At 36.6% G+C, this 17,909-nt stretch overlaps 2 protein-coding genes across 5 annotated transcripts; one reads left to right on the top strand and one right to left on the bottom strand.

Moving 5' to 3' along the window:
• Positions 1-2,926: 2,926 nt before the first annotated feature.
• On the top strand, positions 2,927-7,619 carry RB195_026156 (uncharacterized protein; the record flags this gene model as incomplete). Of its 2 annotated transcripts, none has more annotated exons than XM_064214582.1 (10): positions 2,927-3,024; positions 4,049-4,155; positions 4,220-4,325; positions 4,416-4,540; positions 4,614-4,783; positions 4,874-4,984; positions 5,315-5,403; positions 6,505-6,637; positions 7,238-7,403; positions 7,462-7,619. In XM_064214582.1, the coding sequence occupies 10 exons, from the start codon at positions 2,927-2,929 to the stop codon at positions 7,617-7,619; spliced, it is 1,263 nt and encodes a 420-aa protein (XP_064070463.1). The 2 variants fall into 2 exon arrangements, with proteins under 2 accessions (XP_064070463.1, XP_064070464.1); XM_064214583.1 differs by having other exon boundaries at positions 2,957-3,024.
• Positions 7,620-8,603: 984 nt separating this feature from the next.
• Positions 8,604-13,988, bottom strand: RB195_026157 (uncharacterized protein; the record flags this gene model as incomplete). Of its 3 annotated transcripts, XM_064214584.1 has the most annotated exons (14): positions 8,604-8,648; positions 8,713-8,811; positions 8,881-8,945; positions 9,058-9,143; positions 9,207-9,325; positions 9,406-9,547; positions 10,161-10,316; positions 10,415-10,489; positions 11,126-11,280; positions 11,345-11,419; positions 11,511-11,554; positions 12,008-12,113; positions 12,921-13,044; positions 13,121-13,158. In XM_064214584.1, the coding sequence occupies 14 exons, from the start codon at positions 13,156-13,158 to the stop codon at positions 8,604-8,606; spliced, it is 1,329 nt and encodes a 442-aa protein (XP_064070465.1). The 3 variants fall into 3 exon arrangements, with proteins under 3 accessions (XP_064070465.1, XP_064070466.1, XP_064070467.1); XM_064214585.1 differs by lacking the exons at positions 12,008-12,113; positions 12,921-13,044; positions 13,121-13,158 and adding an exon at positions 11,573-11,583 and having other exon boundaries at positions 11,511-11,529; XM_064214586.1 differs by lacking the exons at positions 8,604-8,648; positions 8,713-8,811; positions 8,881-8,945; ... (6 more) ...; positions 11,345-11,419; positions 11,511-11,554 and adding exons at positions 11,761-11,843; positions 13,960-13,988 and having other exon boundaries at positions 13,121-13,177.
• Positions 13,989-17,909: the final 3,921 nt, after the last annotated feature.

The following is a 17,909-nucleotide window of genomic DNA, read 5'->3' on the forward strand; positions in this document are numbered from 1 at the left end:
GCGAAAGTTCGACTTTCCTTGAATCTTGGCATAGAGATTGCTTAAATTCGACTATCAACAAGGGCACCATGAGCTGATAAAAATAAACAAAATAAGAAAAACGAGAGTATATCGAATGGAAGAGAACGTGAAGGATTGTGAACCTCATTTTCCAGAACGTTTCTACGACTTTGAATGTCTGCCTTGTTTCGCTCCCCAATCAAAATCCCGCTTTACCAGGTCCCGGTGGCTACGTAAAATTCGCATTTGAGCACTTTTTCATGTACGTTGAGTTCCTTGAGGCTACGTAAAATTCGCATTTGAGCACTTTTTCATTTACGTTGAGTTTCTTGAAATCAATTTTTAGAGGAAAAAATTGGAACGAAAGAAATGGTCGTTCGCAACGTAAGGGTTGTTACTTTTGTGATTAACAAGGATTATGTGGAATATAAATGAAGTTATATGGGATTTTGAAGTTATCGTTGAGGATAATGAACTTGAGGGAAATCCTTGTCATTCTTTTTAACTGAACAAAAACAAAGAATCCAGTATCTCGTGTTTTCGTGTGCTGTATAGTGGACACTAATTCACATTCACCTTCGTATTCCACTCTCAGTTCCTAATTATGAGTAAATGTATAGAGATTTGAGGGATATTGTAGAATTTTTGTCAACTCGATCAATTGTGGAATTTTCCTGCAACAAAATTGGAATACAATACTACCAACACTTCAAAAAGTCAGATTATGTGCGCTGAGAAATTGTTGGAAGAAGGTTATTTTTTTTAGAAAAATCAACAATTATGACAATTAAAAATTATGACGTTACGATGACGTTAAATAAATCTTCAAGAAGTATCGTACTCTGATATTCATATTTTCACTTTCAAATATTTAAGTGCTAGGACTTCACATAGCAATCCAAACGATCTTTTGTCTTGTAAATTCGACATACTTTTGTTCATATTTTCTATATTCATGCCTTTGCAGAAGGCGAAAAAGTTGAAATATCAGGATAAGGAAAGGCTTCATCTGAAAATATCAAGATAAGGAAAGGCTTTGAGGCACACTAGTAAAAAAACCTTTAAAAACTCTAATAATCGATTTTCTTCAAGTTGTCGAGTATTTGAACAATTTCGAGCATTCGAGCATCTGGCAGCGTGTGACGTTTTCATCCGGAAAGCTGCCATAAACAAGGGTGCGGGCTAAATGCGAAGTACAAAGTTGTCTCCAACGCTACTGTTCCAGCTAACTATCGCTCCGCGACGCGATTTATGGCGATTGTACAGGAATCACACAAGCCAAAAAAGACTTACTTTTTGGAATTCGGAGAACCTAACCCCTAGCAATATTACGAGAAATCTTCTGCTCAAAATTTAGAGCTTATTTCTCAGTTATTCTTCCTGAGAAGTCACCAGCCTTCATCAAAACTCACCTTTATGTTTTTTTTTTTGCAATTAAACAGCACAGATGTTTTTTTACACCGTTTGGGCGTTTATGTTCAGTTCGAGGCAGTAAGAATGTGAGAAATAATCGTTAAGGGTTCCCATAATTTTCCATAGTTCAAATTTCCAACTTTCTCCCCCTTTCCCGTCGCGTTATCGCAACTCGAACGTCATAGGCGGCCCTACGACGAAGACGCGACAGTACTGACAGTACTGTAGTGTAATTAGCGAATACAGCAGTCTTGGCGACAGTTCGGTTGGTTCGCACCTTGTCTATGGTGGCTTTCGGGGTGAGAAATCCGTCCATCCGGATATTTGAATAGATAGATTTTCTGGGATCTCGGAAAATTCCAAGAATTTCGAGATCGTTTGCCAGGATATCTGTGTACTTAGAAAAATAGTTAAGCTTATCATAGTGATCTACTCACAAATGCTGTGTTAATCCTTTTATCCTGTTAAAAATCCAATAACTACGTTTATTTTAAGAATATGTTCTTACAGAATAATATGGTTGTATTTTTTTGTTTTATTTGGGGAGGCAAACCCAACATTGAAACGATGAGGAGTTCTTTATACTGTTATCGTCAGTATATTGACAGATTCAATATAGATAAGAAATTAAAGAAGGAGAAAAAAAATCGGTATGAAATGACAGATAATCGATAGTATCTAGGTTTCAAAGCTATCCTTTTTTCCGGAAAAATTCGAGAACTGCATGCTCAACCAAACATTTTTTGGGAATACAACAGAAAATTTATTAGATGACGTCATTAAGCCTCAAAATGTACAGAACGAGGTGGAAATATGCATAAAATTATCTCGTTTTGTGAGTAATCTTGTTGTTCTTAGTTTCTTTTCGAAGATAACCCCTTAATGCTAAGATTTCCGTTAGAGCTAAAGTCAGAGTTCTTTTTCTTCAGAAAAAAAAGAAAATGGGTCCAATATCCGATTTTCACTTGTCCAAACTGTAAGTTATAAGTTTTAATGGATTTCTTTACATGTTCAATAAAATTCAGCAAACAGTGAACCTATTTTCATACCAGTTACCATATTAAAAAGAGTATATCTCCTCTATTTTGAAGAAATAATCCGAGAAAACACATATCACTTGGCATCCACAGAAAAAAAAATCGTGAGACAGAACGAAATCCTGTAAGGGTTCTTTGCCTTCTAGTTTCTCCACATTAAAACCTAGGACTCTATCAAGGATTTGGTTGTGTTTTCTGTGTTTTTTCTACCACAAAAGCCTGAAAAAATACGTGGAAGAAAATTTCTTCCTCTTGCTATATTTTGTTGTATTTTTCAAGAAGAAAAAAAAATCAGACTTTAACATTCAATCGCAAAGGACTCGCATGATTCCCCAAAAGATTTCCATGTCATTTGTTCTTCTACTTTAATTTTTATCAGTAGCATCACTGTAAGCGCTCTGAGGAATTGATATCAGGATTGATAAGAAGAGGTTTTCGTTGCATTGTGTGTCACTTTCGTTGCTCATCTATTCACTATGTTACATATTAACAAATTGGACTCACTTATGAGAGAGGAGTTACACATAACAGCTACCTCATTAGAACGGAATGAGATATACGAAATATATCTGAGGTATATTTTCGTTCTAACATTTATTTCATTATTATATGAACTTTATTCCTTTGTTATTATATTAACTTTGTTTATTCGTGGCAACTGAATCCAAAAATTAAGGTTACTTTACAGATTACCAGTAACTATCCATATACCTGTGACCCAGCAAAACCACGCACTTGCAAACATGTGATCTTATCAGCGCTTGCTGGAAATTGTACTCCTGTTGACATCATATTCTGGACTAAACTATAATACAATCTCTGGAAGAGCTAAAAAAATCACGTGAAAATTGGTTAGGATTCAGAATGAAAGACAAGTAATTATCTGTTAGTTTTACTGAAATGTAGACTTTTTCCTTGAAGTGGAAAATTTCTTATATGGACCGGAAAAATAGCAAATAATATATGGAGAAATTTTGAATTTGTAGAAGAATGAATAGAATTGGAAAAAAATTTTAATCAACGCTAAATCGATTGATATCTTAAAGTTGTAAGAATTTGGCAAAGGCTGAAGTTGTGTGGTTCTGGATTTTGGAAAATTTTCATTAGGGGAATTATTAGGAAAATTTTTATTTTATTAGGGCTAGAACACAACTTGAAAATTTCTTCTTCGTAAAAAAACACTTTACATTTAAAAAATATATGCCCCCTCGGATTTTTTTCTAAATGCTAAAAGTCTTTGAAAAACCAAAATACTGCATTCATAGATCAAGATTATGAAATTCAGTAGCATCGATCAATCTCTGGATGACTTTCCTGCAGTTGATGTACAACGGAGGAACCATACCTCTCTCAGAAGACGTTTTTCACGAGTTCTAACGTTGCAACTCGAACCTCTTTAGTGACCGTTAAAAAAATGCAACTAATATGTTGAAGCCAGGATCACTGATAAAGGATAAAGTGTCTGGCCCCAATCAATCCGCTTGGGATGCGCCTTCAGCGACTTGAATGTCTAATGTAAATAAAGCTTAAAAGTGTTGAAGTGTTGAGTGTTACTGAAGTTTTTCTCACAAAAAAGAAGAAAAAATTAGAATTTCTAGGTTGCATCACTTTATGGGCACATTCATGGGTAGTGGAATATTCAGGGCAAATGAGCTCGGAGAGATTGATTTGACTAGGATGGCTCCGATAAGAGGAACATATACCGGTAGGGGATTCCTATCGATAGGGATTTCATCCTCAACAAAGTTCACTCATGTTCACCTCCTTAGGTATACGACCTATGGGACTATTCGAAGGTATGCTACCATGTGAAGATTTTCGTTACGGGGACTATTTCAAGTGTACACCACCAAATCCACTCAAATGTGAAATTGAGTGAGCTCTCCTTCTTAAAATTTTTTCACTGAGATGTTTTCTTATTTTTGCGTGCGCTGTGAGATGCTCTCAATTCCATTTTTTTAACAGACTGCGTAACAGGACTGGAAAAGTCTTGTACTCTCTACCAATTATAAAACGATGGATGCATCCAGACGTAATTCGACGAGAAATCGATGAAGATGGATTATGTGGAACACTGTTCAAACCACCAGGTGAGAAAAATTCAAAAGTTCATATACAGAAAAAAGATACGAGAGAATTAAGTTAGATGTGAATTTCCCTTAGGAGATGGTCCATTCCCTACTATCCTTGATATTTGTGGAACTGGTGGTGGTCTTAATGAACAAAAAGGTGCAACATTATCGGCGGAAGGATTCTGTGTACTCTCCTTAGCGTTTTTCCAATACAAAACACTTATCGAAGATTTGAATGATCTTGATATGAATTATTTTAAGGTTGGTTTTGTTTTTTTTGAGTAGATCAACGGAAATTTGTCATAATTAGAGTTTTTCCCTCAAGAACACCATATTTTGACTCAATTTCAGAAAGCGATTCATTGGTTGATAGCATTACCGTTCACTAAAAATGAAATTGGTATACAAGGAGTTTCACTTGGAGGATTACTTGTTAATATGCTTGCAGTGAGGAATCCGGAGGTAAACACGAGTTCCTCTTTGTACTCTTTTACCTCAAAGCGACTAACGTTCATATTATCTTTTCATGAGTAAATGATATTAAGTGAAGAATTTGTGAATTTTTTTTTTTTGCAAAAGCGACAACAGCAGATTTTTACCTCACAAAGTTCCTCACAACACTAAGGATCTTTCTGGAAGAGTAGGAAAAAAAACAGCATCATAGTTTTTCTAGGATGTTTTTCTCCATCAAAATGCGCTGACATAAAAGTCTTCCTATTTATTTATTTTGTTTATTTACTTTCCAAAGAAAATGTTTTTTTCTTCCCATAGAGAAAGTTTATAATAATTCAGATAGTGGCAGTGTGCTCTATCAATGGTACTCATATACTCGGTGAAACGACAAAGATTAAAGAAAATGGCGTGGATCTTCCCTATGGAGAGTGAGTACTTCAAACTTTTCTTTTCTATTTGTTTTCAATTTTATTTTATTTTATTTTATCCTAATTTTACCTTCGTCTATAGTTATATGAATTAATTGCTAAAAGTACCACATGATTAGAGTACATAGATTGCGTATGTAACAGAAATTTAGTTATTTTCCTGTAGATCATCGGCAATTTCAAGGATTGGAACAAGATTGGAGGCTAAAAATTGGACTAGAGGGTGTAGACGTGGAGGGCGAGATCGCCAGCTATCAATAGTCCCAAATCAATCAATCAATCAATCAACCAAACGTTATCAGCTGATTAGTGTGGCCACATTCGTGCTACAAACTTAATTTTTCGCAATATTATGACATTTTTCGTGGTTTTAAAAAAAATTCTCAACAAACAAAATTGAGAAGAAGTGATTTCTTCGAGAGACAATCATAAAATTAACAAATATTTGTAATAAAAATGTATTTTATACAAAAACAATGTCTCAGTGGGTACAGGGGAGCTGACACCAACAAAATGTGCCGATAAAGATAGCTGAATAATAAATAAGAAGAAAAGACGAAAGGAAAGCATTACTGTTTGTTTTCTATGAGATTGAAAAGTAATAGTTACCGATTCGATCAGTCGATTCGAACGATTCGTTTCGATTCGACTGATCGAATGTTTGCATGGGCGGTTTATAGGAATTCTGTCATGTGCCGAGAGATCACAGACAATGAGCAATTTTCTGAGAACGGATTTCTGGAGTACGTAGCAGATTTGACTTAATCTTTTGCTGTTTAATTTTATTTAATTATGATGAAAGGAAAACCTTCCATCAACAAGGGGAACAATTTTTAACGTGAGCGCTGGGATCGAGCATAGTTTTGCTTGGAATCACACTAGAAAGTATTTCGATGACTGAAGGTCCCGCAGAGAAGTTGACTTTTCAATCAAAAGTGATGAATATCACAAATTTTAGTTTTGTTTCAATGACAATCTTTCATTTTTTTCCCTGCTGCTATGAGAGATTTGACAAAAATTTCGACTTTTTCAGCATTTTAAATAGTTTACCAATAGTTAGCATCCATCTACGTGATTTCATAATGATTCCTTGTTTTTCAGGACTCCAGTTGAGAAGATCTACTTCCTCAATCAAACTTTGTGTAACGATAGAGCGGTAAAAGAAATGACATATACTGAGGATGCAGATATCAAGGTGGAAACAGCTCCAAAACGCACAGCTTTCAGATATGTGGTAGGTTTGATTTTTAGAGGATTTCATTTTTTATTTTGGTGAACAAAAAGCAAAAAAGCCTTATTTGAGCGAACTCTGTGGATTGTACGGAAAAGTAGAAGAGAGGAAGGATTTCTATGTAAAATAATCTAGGAGCAGGTGAAAAAAGCAGATATAAAGCAAAGATCTAAATCAACTGCAGAAATCCGAGAAGAAGTGACTAAAGTCGCCACCTTTTGGATGCCCTTTTCTACCTCCAATCAATAGTCCTTGATGTGTAGATCAGGATTGAACGTTACTTTGTGAATCAAATTTTGTTCTCCGGAACTAACGTTGTATTTCCTTGGAATACTACTTTAAATTAGTTTTTTTTTTGTCTTCTGTGGAGGTGTGATACCGTTGACGTTTCTTGCAGTGCTGACCAGAATTTTTCTCTGTGGATTTACGGTAAGTGAAGCAAAAAAAAAAATTAATCCATGCAATTATCCATAGCGATAGGATTATCTGTAAATAATGACAAATAATAATAATGTTTCTTACACCAACAGCTTGTTATTATTTACAGATTATCTCTCTAATTTCTATTTTCCAATTTTGATCAAAAGTAAAACAGTACTTTAGGCTTCCCTGGATGACCTATCCACTCCATCAATATTTGTCACACGATTACACGAGAAAAAACTAAAGGACACCGGTCATTATGTTGAGGTAGATTTTGCTCCAGGAGGACATTTAATGGAACCACCATATTTTCCCTCACAACCATTTGTGTACGCTAAATTTACAGGTGACTGCATATATTCGGTGAAAGATCTCGGATACTGTATTATATTAAATATATTTAGGTTGTTACCATGCATACGGTGGTGAACCATGTTTACATGGTGCATCACAAAATAAGATATGGCCGAATACAATCGCATTTTTTAAACGATTCCTTGGTGAAACGAAACCGTTACCGGATTATTCAACAACAAACGAAGCACCACGTTCACATTTATAACAATAATTCTATGTAAAATTGTTTGCCGGGATGTTCAGGAGGTTTCCAGGTTGTTCCTATGTTAAATCCACAACATTTTATCGTTATCAGCAGCCTCCAAGGAAGGAGACAACGCTAAGTTGGCCGAAACTTTAAGCATTGTACAATAAATATTCTACCTCCAAACCTCACTAGGTACTCTAATATAAGTAGAATATATAAATATGAGAAGTTTCTTTGAAAAAGGGATATTTGAACTATTACATGAAAGCGTAATCAATACCTGCTTTCGGTTTTACTGCAATCCATAAAAGTAGAGTAAATACAAATAATTCACCCAAATTTATGTGGGAATGCTTTTTTTTCAAAATCATTTATGAAACGATCCAGAGGAAACCAGAATTTCTACAATTCACATGTCAACTTCAGTTAAATAAGTCCTTAAAGAGAATCAGAACCTTTGTTAGACTTAGACTACAAACACAAAAAAAAACAAAAAAAAAACAGGATATTCATGAAAAATATGCAATGAATAGAGCGCTCGAATTCATTTCAAAAGGCTTTTGAAAGCGTATGCGATGCGCCCTATAGATGTTTTCCAGAAGGGACTAACCGACACATTAGGTTAGTAGCCCTATCCTTGCAGAGAAATTTAATGTCGTTTATCACCCAGGAAGATATTCTTTGTATAGATCTTGAATCCAACCTCGAGTATACCTTTAAATCTTTGGTGCAGTCATGTGATCCGTCTTAGACCGACTTTTCCAGATTATCGTGAAGTCTCCTTTACTGGATAGTATGTCAATCCTTACCCAAAGAAAAAGTAGTCCATGAAGGATGGTGAACTTGGTGCTTTTCGTTGCAGCCTACTTCGTTTAGAATTGGTTGAGAAAATAAACAAAAACAGACAACGTCATTAAACAACAAATTTATCACATATACACCAGTAAAGTGAATTTGTAGAGGTACTCCATGAGTGCAGTGAAAAAACATTTACTCGTTAGTTCATCCCGCAAGCTCGAGGAGATACGCAGCCAGAGTTTTTGTTCCCTGAAAAACGGTGGATTTAGTGACAGAGTTCCAGAGACAAATGTGGTTTTGTTTATTTACATACCTTGATGTAATTGGAACGATCCAGTTTTTCGTTTTGAGAATGCGCCATGTCATCACATGCACCAATCGGTAACAACATCACACTACGACCCGTAAGTTCCTGGAAAAATGAAACCCCAAAGTGTTTACGACAAAAGAAATCGATATACATATTTCATATAGCAATTACTTGGAATGCAAGAGTGATAGGAATGCTTCCACCCTCACGAGTGTAATCAGGATCAACACCGAAAACTGAAAAAAAGACAACAATAATTTACTCTGCCCCCCAAGGAAAAATTTCGAAGCATTAAATAATTAATATTAGTAACATTAATTAAAATAACTCGTCACTTTTAAAGCTGACCTCTCTTCATAGCACGTGCTCCTGCTCGGAAATTTTCATCCTTATAATCAGCCAACCATGGCATTCCACTATGGCCAGCGAATGGACTAAACAAATTAGTCACTCATTTAATTACTATTAATTAATTATAATTATTAAATATCTTTTACTGGAAGTGATTTGGAGAACCGCGTTTGGCCCACAAGTCATTAAGGTAGTCCAGAACGAGTTTGTCCACTACTTCAGGTGTCATATTTGGCACAAGACGGATCGAAAACTTCCCAATCACCTTAAAAAATAAACATATTAAAAAGAATTATAGAAAAAAAAACAGTCTTGCATAATATAAGTAATAAGCATATACCTTACCTTGCTAGGAATGACAGTCTTTGCTCCGGAACCGCTGAACGCACCCTCGATTCCATGGATCGAGAGAGATGGGAAACGCCAGCGATTCATTAGAATCTCTGCTTTGGTAGGTTTTAGAAGTCCATGTGCAGCGATATCATTCCTGTTAAACAGATCATTTTAATGAATTTAACTTAATCGAATTTTTAATGGATAACATTTACTACATATATACAGCTATAAAGTAAAAATGTTAGAGATCGAAATAGTTATAGCGCTCGAGGAGGCGCGGCGGAGATAGCGGGTTTTAGTCGTGGTGGGACCATCGCGAACTATAGCGATAAATGGTCCTACCAAGGATCTCTCAGTGATCTTAACCGCTACGCTTCATCGCGCTGTTTCGAGTTTACGCAATGCAACGAGCTTCATTTCGTTTCGATCCTACTACAAAGAAATTCCTCCGATTTTGAGGATTCGATACTAAAAAAGGTTGTTCAGGTTCAATTTCAAAAGTAATTCATGAATTTCTTAATATTTCCAACGAGTTGTATTGTAAATCTACTACTCGCATAAAACACAAGGCTACAACAGAATACATACACAGCTGGTGTCAAAGATGTTCGCCCAATTGACCGCGACGCGTCCGCCGCAGAACAAACCCTCTTCTCTTCACCCTACCCCAACAAAAAACACAAAAAGACTACGAAAAGCACACATCACTGTTGTCCAAGATGAGGGATTTGGTCCCTACCGTATTATTGACATATTCTACTTACTGATAAGTTTCTAGGCAGAAATCTATATCCTCGTAAGTTTTCTTCTCCTCTTCAGTGAGAGGCGCAACAGTACCATAGATATGAGGAATCTTGATAGTACCGTCCTTTTCAATTAGTTGTGACAAAATCCAGACCATATCATTCATCGCTTCCGGGCTAAAATATAATCGTCTTAGAGTGGATGTTCAAGAAAGAGCAATGTAGCGACGAATTTTATCCCTAAGAAAAGTTTCTCAACGAAAAAGTCAACTGACACACTGCCTCCGTATGTTCCCGAATGAAGATCTTGCTTTGCACAGCTTATTTCGACAAAGTAATAGCAAAGTCCTCTGGAAAATAAATTATTTATTTTGTTGATAAACTAGTAAACTTGTAAATAAAAAGTAAACTCATTTCAGTGAAAATCTGGGATGATTTTAGATCTCGACCACATTTATTTCAGTGCCGGTAGCTGCACTATGGCCCCTGGTAAGCCGCGACGCTAATCAATAAGAACAGATAGTGGGACGCAAGAAAGTCGCAGCGCTGTCACGTTGCGATATAGCGATCCGCAAGACAAAAATCAAGGCAAGGTTATAAAAATGCAACGAAAAAGACTTATGTAGGATAGAAATCTTGCATTCCCGACAGCAACAGGGATTTCTGCTGTTAGTGAACAATTTCTGGCAATATTTGCCCGGAGTGGGAGGGCTAAGGTAGATATGCCGTCACCTCCTCATCCATTCCCTCAAAAAAAGAGGTCAAATTAATACTATACTAATCTGGGAAAGATTGCGAAAAAAAGAACTCAGTAGGAGCTAGATTATCACCGCTTCACCATACTCAGTTTATTGCGCAAATTTGTGGTTTATCGTAACCCTGGCCCCTACCCCTCAAGGCAGATAGCGCCCCTCAAATATTGGAAAAACAGGATAATTTAATATTCTTAAAAACTCGAACCAGAACCTCGAACAGAAGTAACGTACCTCAATCCATAAGTGAGACATGGTTTGTTCTTTCCAAGCCAATAGTTATCCGAAATACATGTCATATCAACATTGGTGAGGAAACTGTCCTTATGATGTTGAAGAGCTGGTTCAAGCCCTTGAGAGCCAGATTCTTCCATGCATTCAAAAACGAACTGAAATTAAAAATTATTCCGAATGATACAAATAAATAGTATGAAAAAATCAATAGCAGCACACCTTGAGATTCACAGGAATGGGAACTTTCTTTTTCTGGAGGACGCTGATAGCGTGAATCCATGCAATAACTGGTCCCTGATATCAGGAAAACATTTTCAGGAAGTAAATTGACATATTAGTAGAAGTGTTGTGAAAATGATGGGAAAGTAAAGGAATCTTCACTTACCTTATCGTCGGTCGAACCTCTTCCGAACAGTTTTCCATCAATTTCTGTTAATTCGAAAGGACTCGTATTCCATCCGTCATGAAATCAAAATGTTATTTTAAATGAAACGAGGAGATTAGATCGGAACAACTATTTACATTCAAGGTTATGGATTAAATAGAGTTAAAAAATTGAAATGAGATGTAAGCATAAACTTAGAAATAGTAGTTACATGACTGAAATAACGATTCCAGGAAAAAATTCAAAGTAATTAGACGGTCGATACCTCTTTGGCAGCTGGCTGTACATCAAGATGTCCATAAACGAGCACAGTCTTCTTATTTGGGTCATTTCCTGAACAGGATTGATCGATTACTATTAGTTGTACATCTATAGATGAAGCATAGTCTTTGATTTTCAATAATTGCATGAAGAAACGCACGAAACTACGGTGTAATTTTCAGGAAACAAATAAATAGTCCAGAATAAACGTGAAATCCTGAAAGCACTACGCTTACCTAGACAACCGAACAAAATCGGCGGTATATCAAGTGTTTGACCATCAGGATGAGTCTGCTTGCCGGCTTCCACAATTTGCACTGTCGCGCCAAGTCCTTCAAGCTTCTGGAAAAAAGGAAATATTCTTTGCGTAGTTTTCTCCAGTACTAAACAAAACACAGAAAGACAGTTTGGAAATATCACAGTGAAAACCGGGAACACTCACTATAAATTTATACTTCGGATGGACGTTAGAGTGATCGATCTACCCGACGAAGCAACTCTATGCACGAAAAATACTGTTGAAATAAAGAAAATGAATTGGATTTAATAAACTGAATGGATTTCGCTACTTTTGCTGGTGTGAAGTGTTGTTTCGATAGGTAATATTATTATTAATTTAAGTTACGGGGTTTTGTTTCATTACTCATTGGTGTATTGTTGTATTCTATTGGTGTAAAGAGTCTCTTCGTCGTATAGACTGATCGCCTTGAAGCTCATGTTGTATTCAATTTTTATGGAAGTTTTTAGAGGTATTTATTGTGACACTGCGAATCCACGGAATTCTCCTTTTACTAGAGAGAACCCAACCACGGAAACTTCACGAAAACGTTGCCTCCAACTATAAACTTAGTTTACTTTATAAGTAAAAGGCACCGGGAGAAAAAAATTGTTTTGCTGGATCCTAAAGGCTGATAATTTGGTGTGACTTAAACAATTCACCTTTCTTAACTTTAGCATCTATCCTGTTTTTACCATATATTTTTAAGGATCATTCAATCAAAACATGTTATCTGGAAAAGAGAATGGTACATGGTAAGGAAAAAAAGCGCTTTTTGACGCAGAAAACCAAAATTCTAACAAAAAATGTTCATTTATAACATTTCCTTTGTAAAAAATAACATTACAGGAGTGAAAGGACGGTTAACTGACCTTTTTCACCCACATAACCATTTTTACACAATCAGAACGACGATCTGGATCACTAGAGACGGATGGGATGGCGACAGCTTCCTTGAGCACTTTAACGAACTCATCCTGACGAGCATCTATCTCACTGAACATTCCGTTTACTCAAAAACTATAGGAAATCGATGAGTTCTCAAAAAAAAAAACAACAACATAAAACCTACTCGAATATGATTTTATAGGTTTCGTCATTGATTGGCATGATTTCTAGCGTGAAATTCCTGGAGAAAGGAAAAATCAGTGAACAAATATCCTGGAGATGAACGCTATTCGAAATGAGGAAGAGAGAGGAATGCAATAAAGGTTGAAGTGTTTCATGGATGAGGTTATCCACAAGAGTTCAACGGTCAACAACAATGACCGGCTAGCGGGGGGAGGGCGGTGCGGAGGTCCGGTGCAAAAAAGAAGTGGACGATTATTGATCGAAGCGGTGTGCGAGATGACGGAATTACGTCATCGCGTATTTCCATGAAATTATGGATTCATCAGACAGCATGATTGTAATAATCCGAGGATAAGAGGTGAGCTCAGTTCGGTGCAATATCAGCTTATTTTCCACGTTTAGCCATGGTGAGTTTACGTTCACTTGGTCGCACATGGAAAATGAGGAAGTGAGTCTAGGTTGAGGTGAAATGATCCACCTTTTCATTCGAGCCTCTGTCTTTTCTATTTTCTGACCTTTTTTAGTGCAGCCAAAAAACATAAAAGTAGATTCGAACGCTTTTGGAGGTGAGGTCGAGTATAAACCGTGGATAGAAGTCATCCAGACTCCATCATTTTTAAATTATTTCTACTAAATTAGTGTAGATTATTTCTCTGCTTACTTTATTTTCCTTACTCTAAAAATTATCTCATCTAAGACTAATTTAAATGAAGTTTCCACTCTCCCCACATCTAAACGGTACCTCGGAACTTCCACAGGAGGATTTGAGTTAAAATGAGTAAAATGAATGAAGGAAAGCTCGCCAGGAAACAGCATGGAGATATGGACGTAAGCCAGAACCTTGAGTTACGACAGCAGCATAACAGCATTTTCGCACACCGTACAACGATTCATCTACCGACGTCCTGCGGAAGTTCCGGTAACGTGTCCGAGTAACTGAAGTATAATGAGATAAGCGTTTTTTGTCAGGATCTCATCCAGAGAATCTAGCATTTTTTTTACTAATATCTATTAATTGCGGCGGTGCTTTTTGCAGTGGGAGGATATCTTTGAGGGAATGAGGTGCCAACTACCGGAAACGTAACATGAAGTAGTGTTTGTAGTCAGGATCTTAGGATACTTCCAATCCTTAAGCCATAGAGTTGGAAGATCTGTCCGGATTATCAAGTCTTATTGTTTCGTTTTGAGATTCTAAGGGGAATGAGAGTGCCATAGTATCCATGAGATCCCTCAATCTCATCCTCATTTAACCTCAATTAATCCCAGAACGCTACATAGCTAAAGATCATACGCCAAAAATGCAAATAATCGTCCGTACGTAGGAAACACGAAGGCCATACGTGTTATCTGATGTTAGGATGACAGCTATTCCAGTTTTTTTTTCCAGAACTGGTAAGATTGCGAGGTTGCAGTTTTTCATATCGCAATCGGGAACAAAACGAAAAAAGCGATAATCTGAAAGAAATGTCAAATTGGGTGCAAGAAGAACCATCCATGGTTGAATGCACGCAAGAAATTGTTGATATGAGGAACAAGAGGGGGAAAAAAATGATTTTTTTTTGTGGATTGAATAGATGTGTAGAGGAAAGTGTGACAGTTTTCAGAAGAGGACAATTCTCATTGTATTTGGCCTCATTAAGAGATAACCATGGAAGAGAAAGAAGATAAGAACGTGTTTGAGCGGCTAAGTAGATGGTGATAATTCGAGCGTATGTATTTGGTGAACGTCTTAGGACCCACTCGGATGGTTCACTAATAAATGATAGCTAATAAATAACACGATTTGATCACTATGTCTGATAACAAAAACATTAACTGAGTATAATAACCACAAATCGTTCTTTATCTAGAGTTTTGAACATGTTATTGTCAGGAATCCAGAAGAATTCCATGAAAACCTATTATGCTGAGGAAAAAGATCAGTATTTTTATTTTATTATTCTGTTTTTATTTCTGATTTTTTTTTCTTCTCAAACTTCAATTTGAATCTACACTATGATTTCTTTCGCTCGATTTCGTAAAGTTCCAAAATATTGAAACATTTTCTCGATCTTTCTTCCTAAAAAATCTAGGATTTGAAAACTAAGTCAAGGAGGAAATTTCACTGTTTCCTTGGATATAATCGCCAAGTTTTATTTATTTTTATTTACTTACTTTTTGTTCTTCAAAGTATTGGTTAAGGAAGTGCATTCTGGAGAACCTCTCTCATGAAGTTCGTTTATCACATACAGATTCTGGAACTCTGCTGCGCAGTGTTATCCTTAACAGTGAATCTCTGGGCATGATGTCATCCGTCTATTTCTTTAACACCTCCTAGCATGTAGATACTGTTAATTCTATTGAACTCAAGCTTGACTCAAATATTTTTTTTTGCTCTTCATCTTCCGGAATCATAATCAACGACGGATGCATTCAACGGAGTGGAAGAAGTAGGGAGTGTATGCGGAGCAGCGAAGGAGCGTGCGTTGCGCGTCGCAGTCACTCGGATGAAGGTGATCGGGGACGACTATGTGGCAAATGCACAGTGAAGTGGTATTTGAATTATACACCATAAAGTAGACAAATAAGTAACTGATAATAACAATAGCAAGGAAAAAAAAGTAGATTCATTTTAGATTTCAATAAAGAAGGAGTTTTGTAGGACTGACATCATTTTTAGAAGGATAGTTGCTTGAAAACCAAATAAAAGAACATATTTATGTAAAGTAGTCTTCAGGATTAGTATCCCGAAAAAATCGCATTCGTAGAAAATGAAGCGATTTGTAATCATACGCGTAATCACTGAAGACATCGTGCTCAATTTCAAATCGACTACACTATACGTAGATGCACCTCGCCGCTGTTACTCAATTTTGTTGGATCAACTAGAATAGCACGTGTTCCTGGAGAATTATTGTCGATTTTTAATAATCTGTACTCACCTCGGTAGTTATGAAACGGATGCAGAAGCAGAAATGTTGGTTATCTCGAAATATTTTCATATATACGTAGACCTAAGGTGCATTGATGTACGTGCAAGAACACTGATAAAATTCCATCCAGAAAGAGGTAGTAGCAATAAAAGATGAGTGCGGCAGCTATCGGAATTCCTTGTCTGTGTCTCGTCAAAGAACGACAGCTATTCCAAAAAGAAAATCAACTCTTATCAAACATCAACAACAGAATCACGAGAACAGAAATTAATTGAAAATTCGAGACATTCAAGCCAGGTACGGTAAAACTTCATGCGCAGGTCGCGAGCAAACCGCGAGAAAGTCGGGCGTATGTCGCGATTATGGAACAGGAATCGAAGCGGCTACAATTGTCAGTTATTATAACTCTACGGAATCTCTCTCGTATTTTTAATTTGTTCTGCAATCATAACGACCCTGAATCAAGGGAAAAGCTCCAGAAACGTTGAAATAAAATAAAATCTTTGATTAAACGCGCAGAAATTTATGACTAGGGATGAAAACAACAACTTAATAAGGATTAAATAGTATCTGTAACTCCGTTTTCCACAACGATGAATTTTTCAGAACAACAAGAATCTCTAAGGAGGATTTGTCAGGACAACGGCAATCTCTAAAGGCTTCAGCATCTAATGAAGTGCTTGTCAGTAGAATTTATCAGACCGCAATAACCTCACCGATTATACTAGAATTTTCAGCTTTTTAGAAAGATTGCTTTTTGCTAGAGGAACCAGCGGAAGTCCACCGTCCTATTTGGTCCGGAAATCGCGACAGGGGGTGACGGAAGTCGCGCTACCCACTCTATTCTAAACTTTTTTGAGCCAGCATTCAATCCTGTTTTTTTTAGAATGGCTATAGGGTTGATTTGTCTCATCTACGAAGAGGTATAGGAATGATTTCAAAAAGAGAAAAAAAAAATTAAATTATTAGTGTAAAAATACCAGCAAACTACTTCACAAATTTACTTGCACGCGAAGATCGTGATCATATATTTTTTTTTCGTCATTTCGAGTGTTCATATCTCTCCTAGTCATCAGTCATAACAAAGGACAGAATATTTCTGTACTTGACGCAATACTGGATAGAAAAAAGTTATGAGCGCACGGAATTGTACAAAATAAAATTGTTTTTTCTTTTAAAAATGAAGAGATTAGATAGTAAAAGCAAATAAATCAGAGAGATAGACGTGGTAGTTGTTTCATTATTAAATCATAATTCAAATTAATTAATTAGATTTAAATTATGAAATGTAAAATTCTGATTCTTTATTTCTTCCTGTAAACTGTAAAGATATGGTCGTCCCATAAAAAGAAGCGACTTCAGAGTTCTTTGCTCGGATGACTGCGTCGCCTGACCGCACTCACTCACTCACTGCTTCACATGGATCCACATTCTTTTCATTTTACCTTGCTCCTGATAAAACGTACGACGCCGATATCCAGGCAAATGATTTCTCCTTAAATTGTAAATCCTTGCTTCTCCGTTCCTTCTTCTTCTTCTTCTGCTTCTTCTTCTCTTTTATTCTCACTCACATACTTCACAAGCGTATTATGTGTATATATAGTCGAGTTAAAACGTGAGGAACCTGAGGGATGGTTCGGTTGCGTAAACAGTTCTGCTCGAAGTCGTACAGTGGACTAGCGGTAGCGATCGATGTGGGACCTTTGCTCATCCTCACAGCCCAATAGCAGCCGTCGAGGGTCTCAGCACGATCGCAGCTGCTAGCTTCGTAGCGCCAGCGCTACTAATTCCATTGCATCGAGTTCAAGTCGTTCTGAGCCGACCATAACCTTATTTTGATTGAAAAGTTAGTAATAACGAGGATTTTGAGATCTTTTT

The sequence above is a fragment of the Necator americanus genome, chromosome X (assembly GCF_031761385.1).
Source record: "Necator americanus strain Aroian chromosome X, whole genome shotgun sequence".
NCBI classification, from domain to species: domain Eukaryota; kingdom Metazoa; phylum Nematoda; class Chromadorea; order Rhabditida; family Ancylostomatidae; genus Necator; species Necator americanus.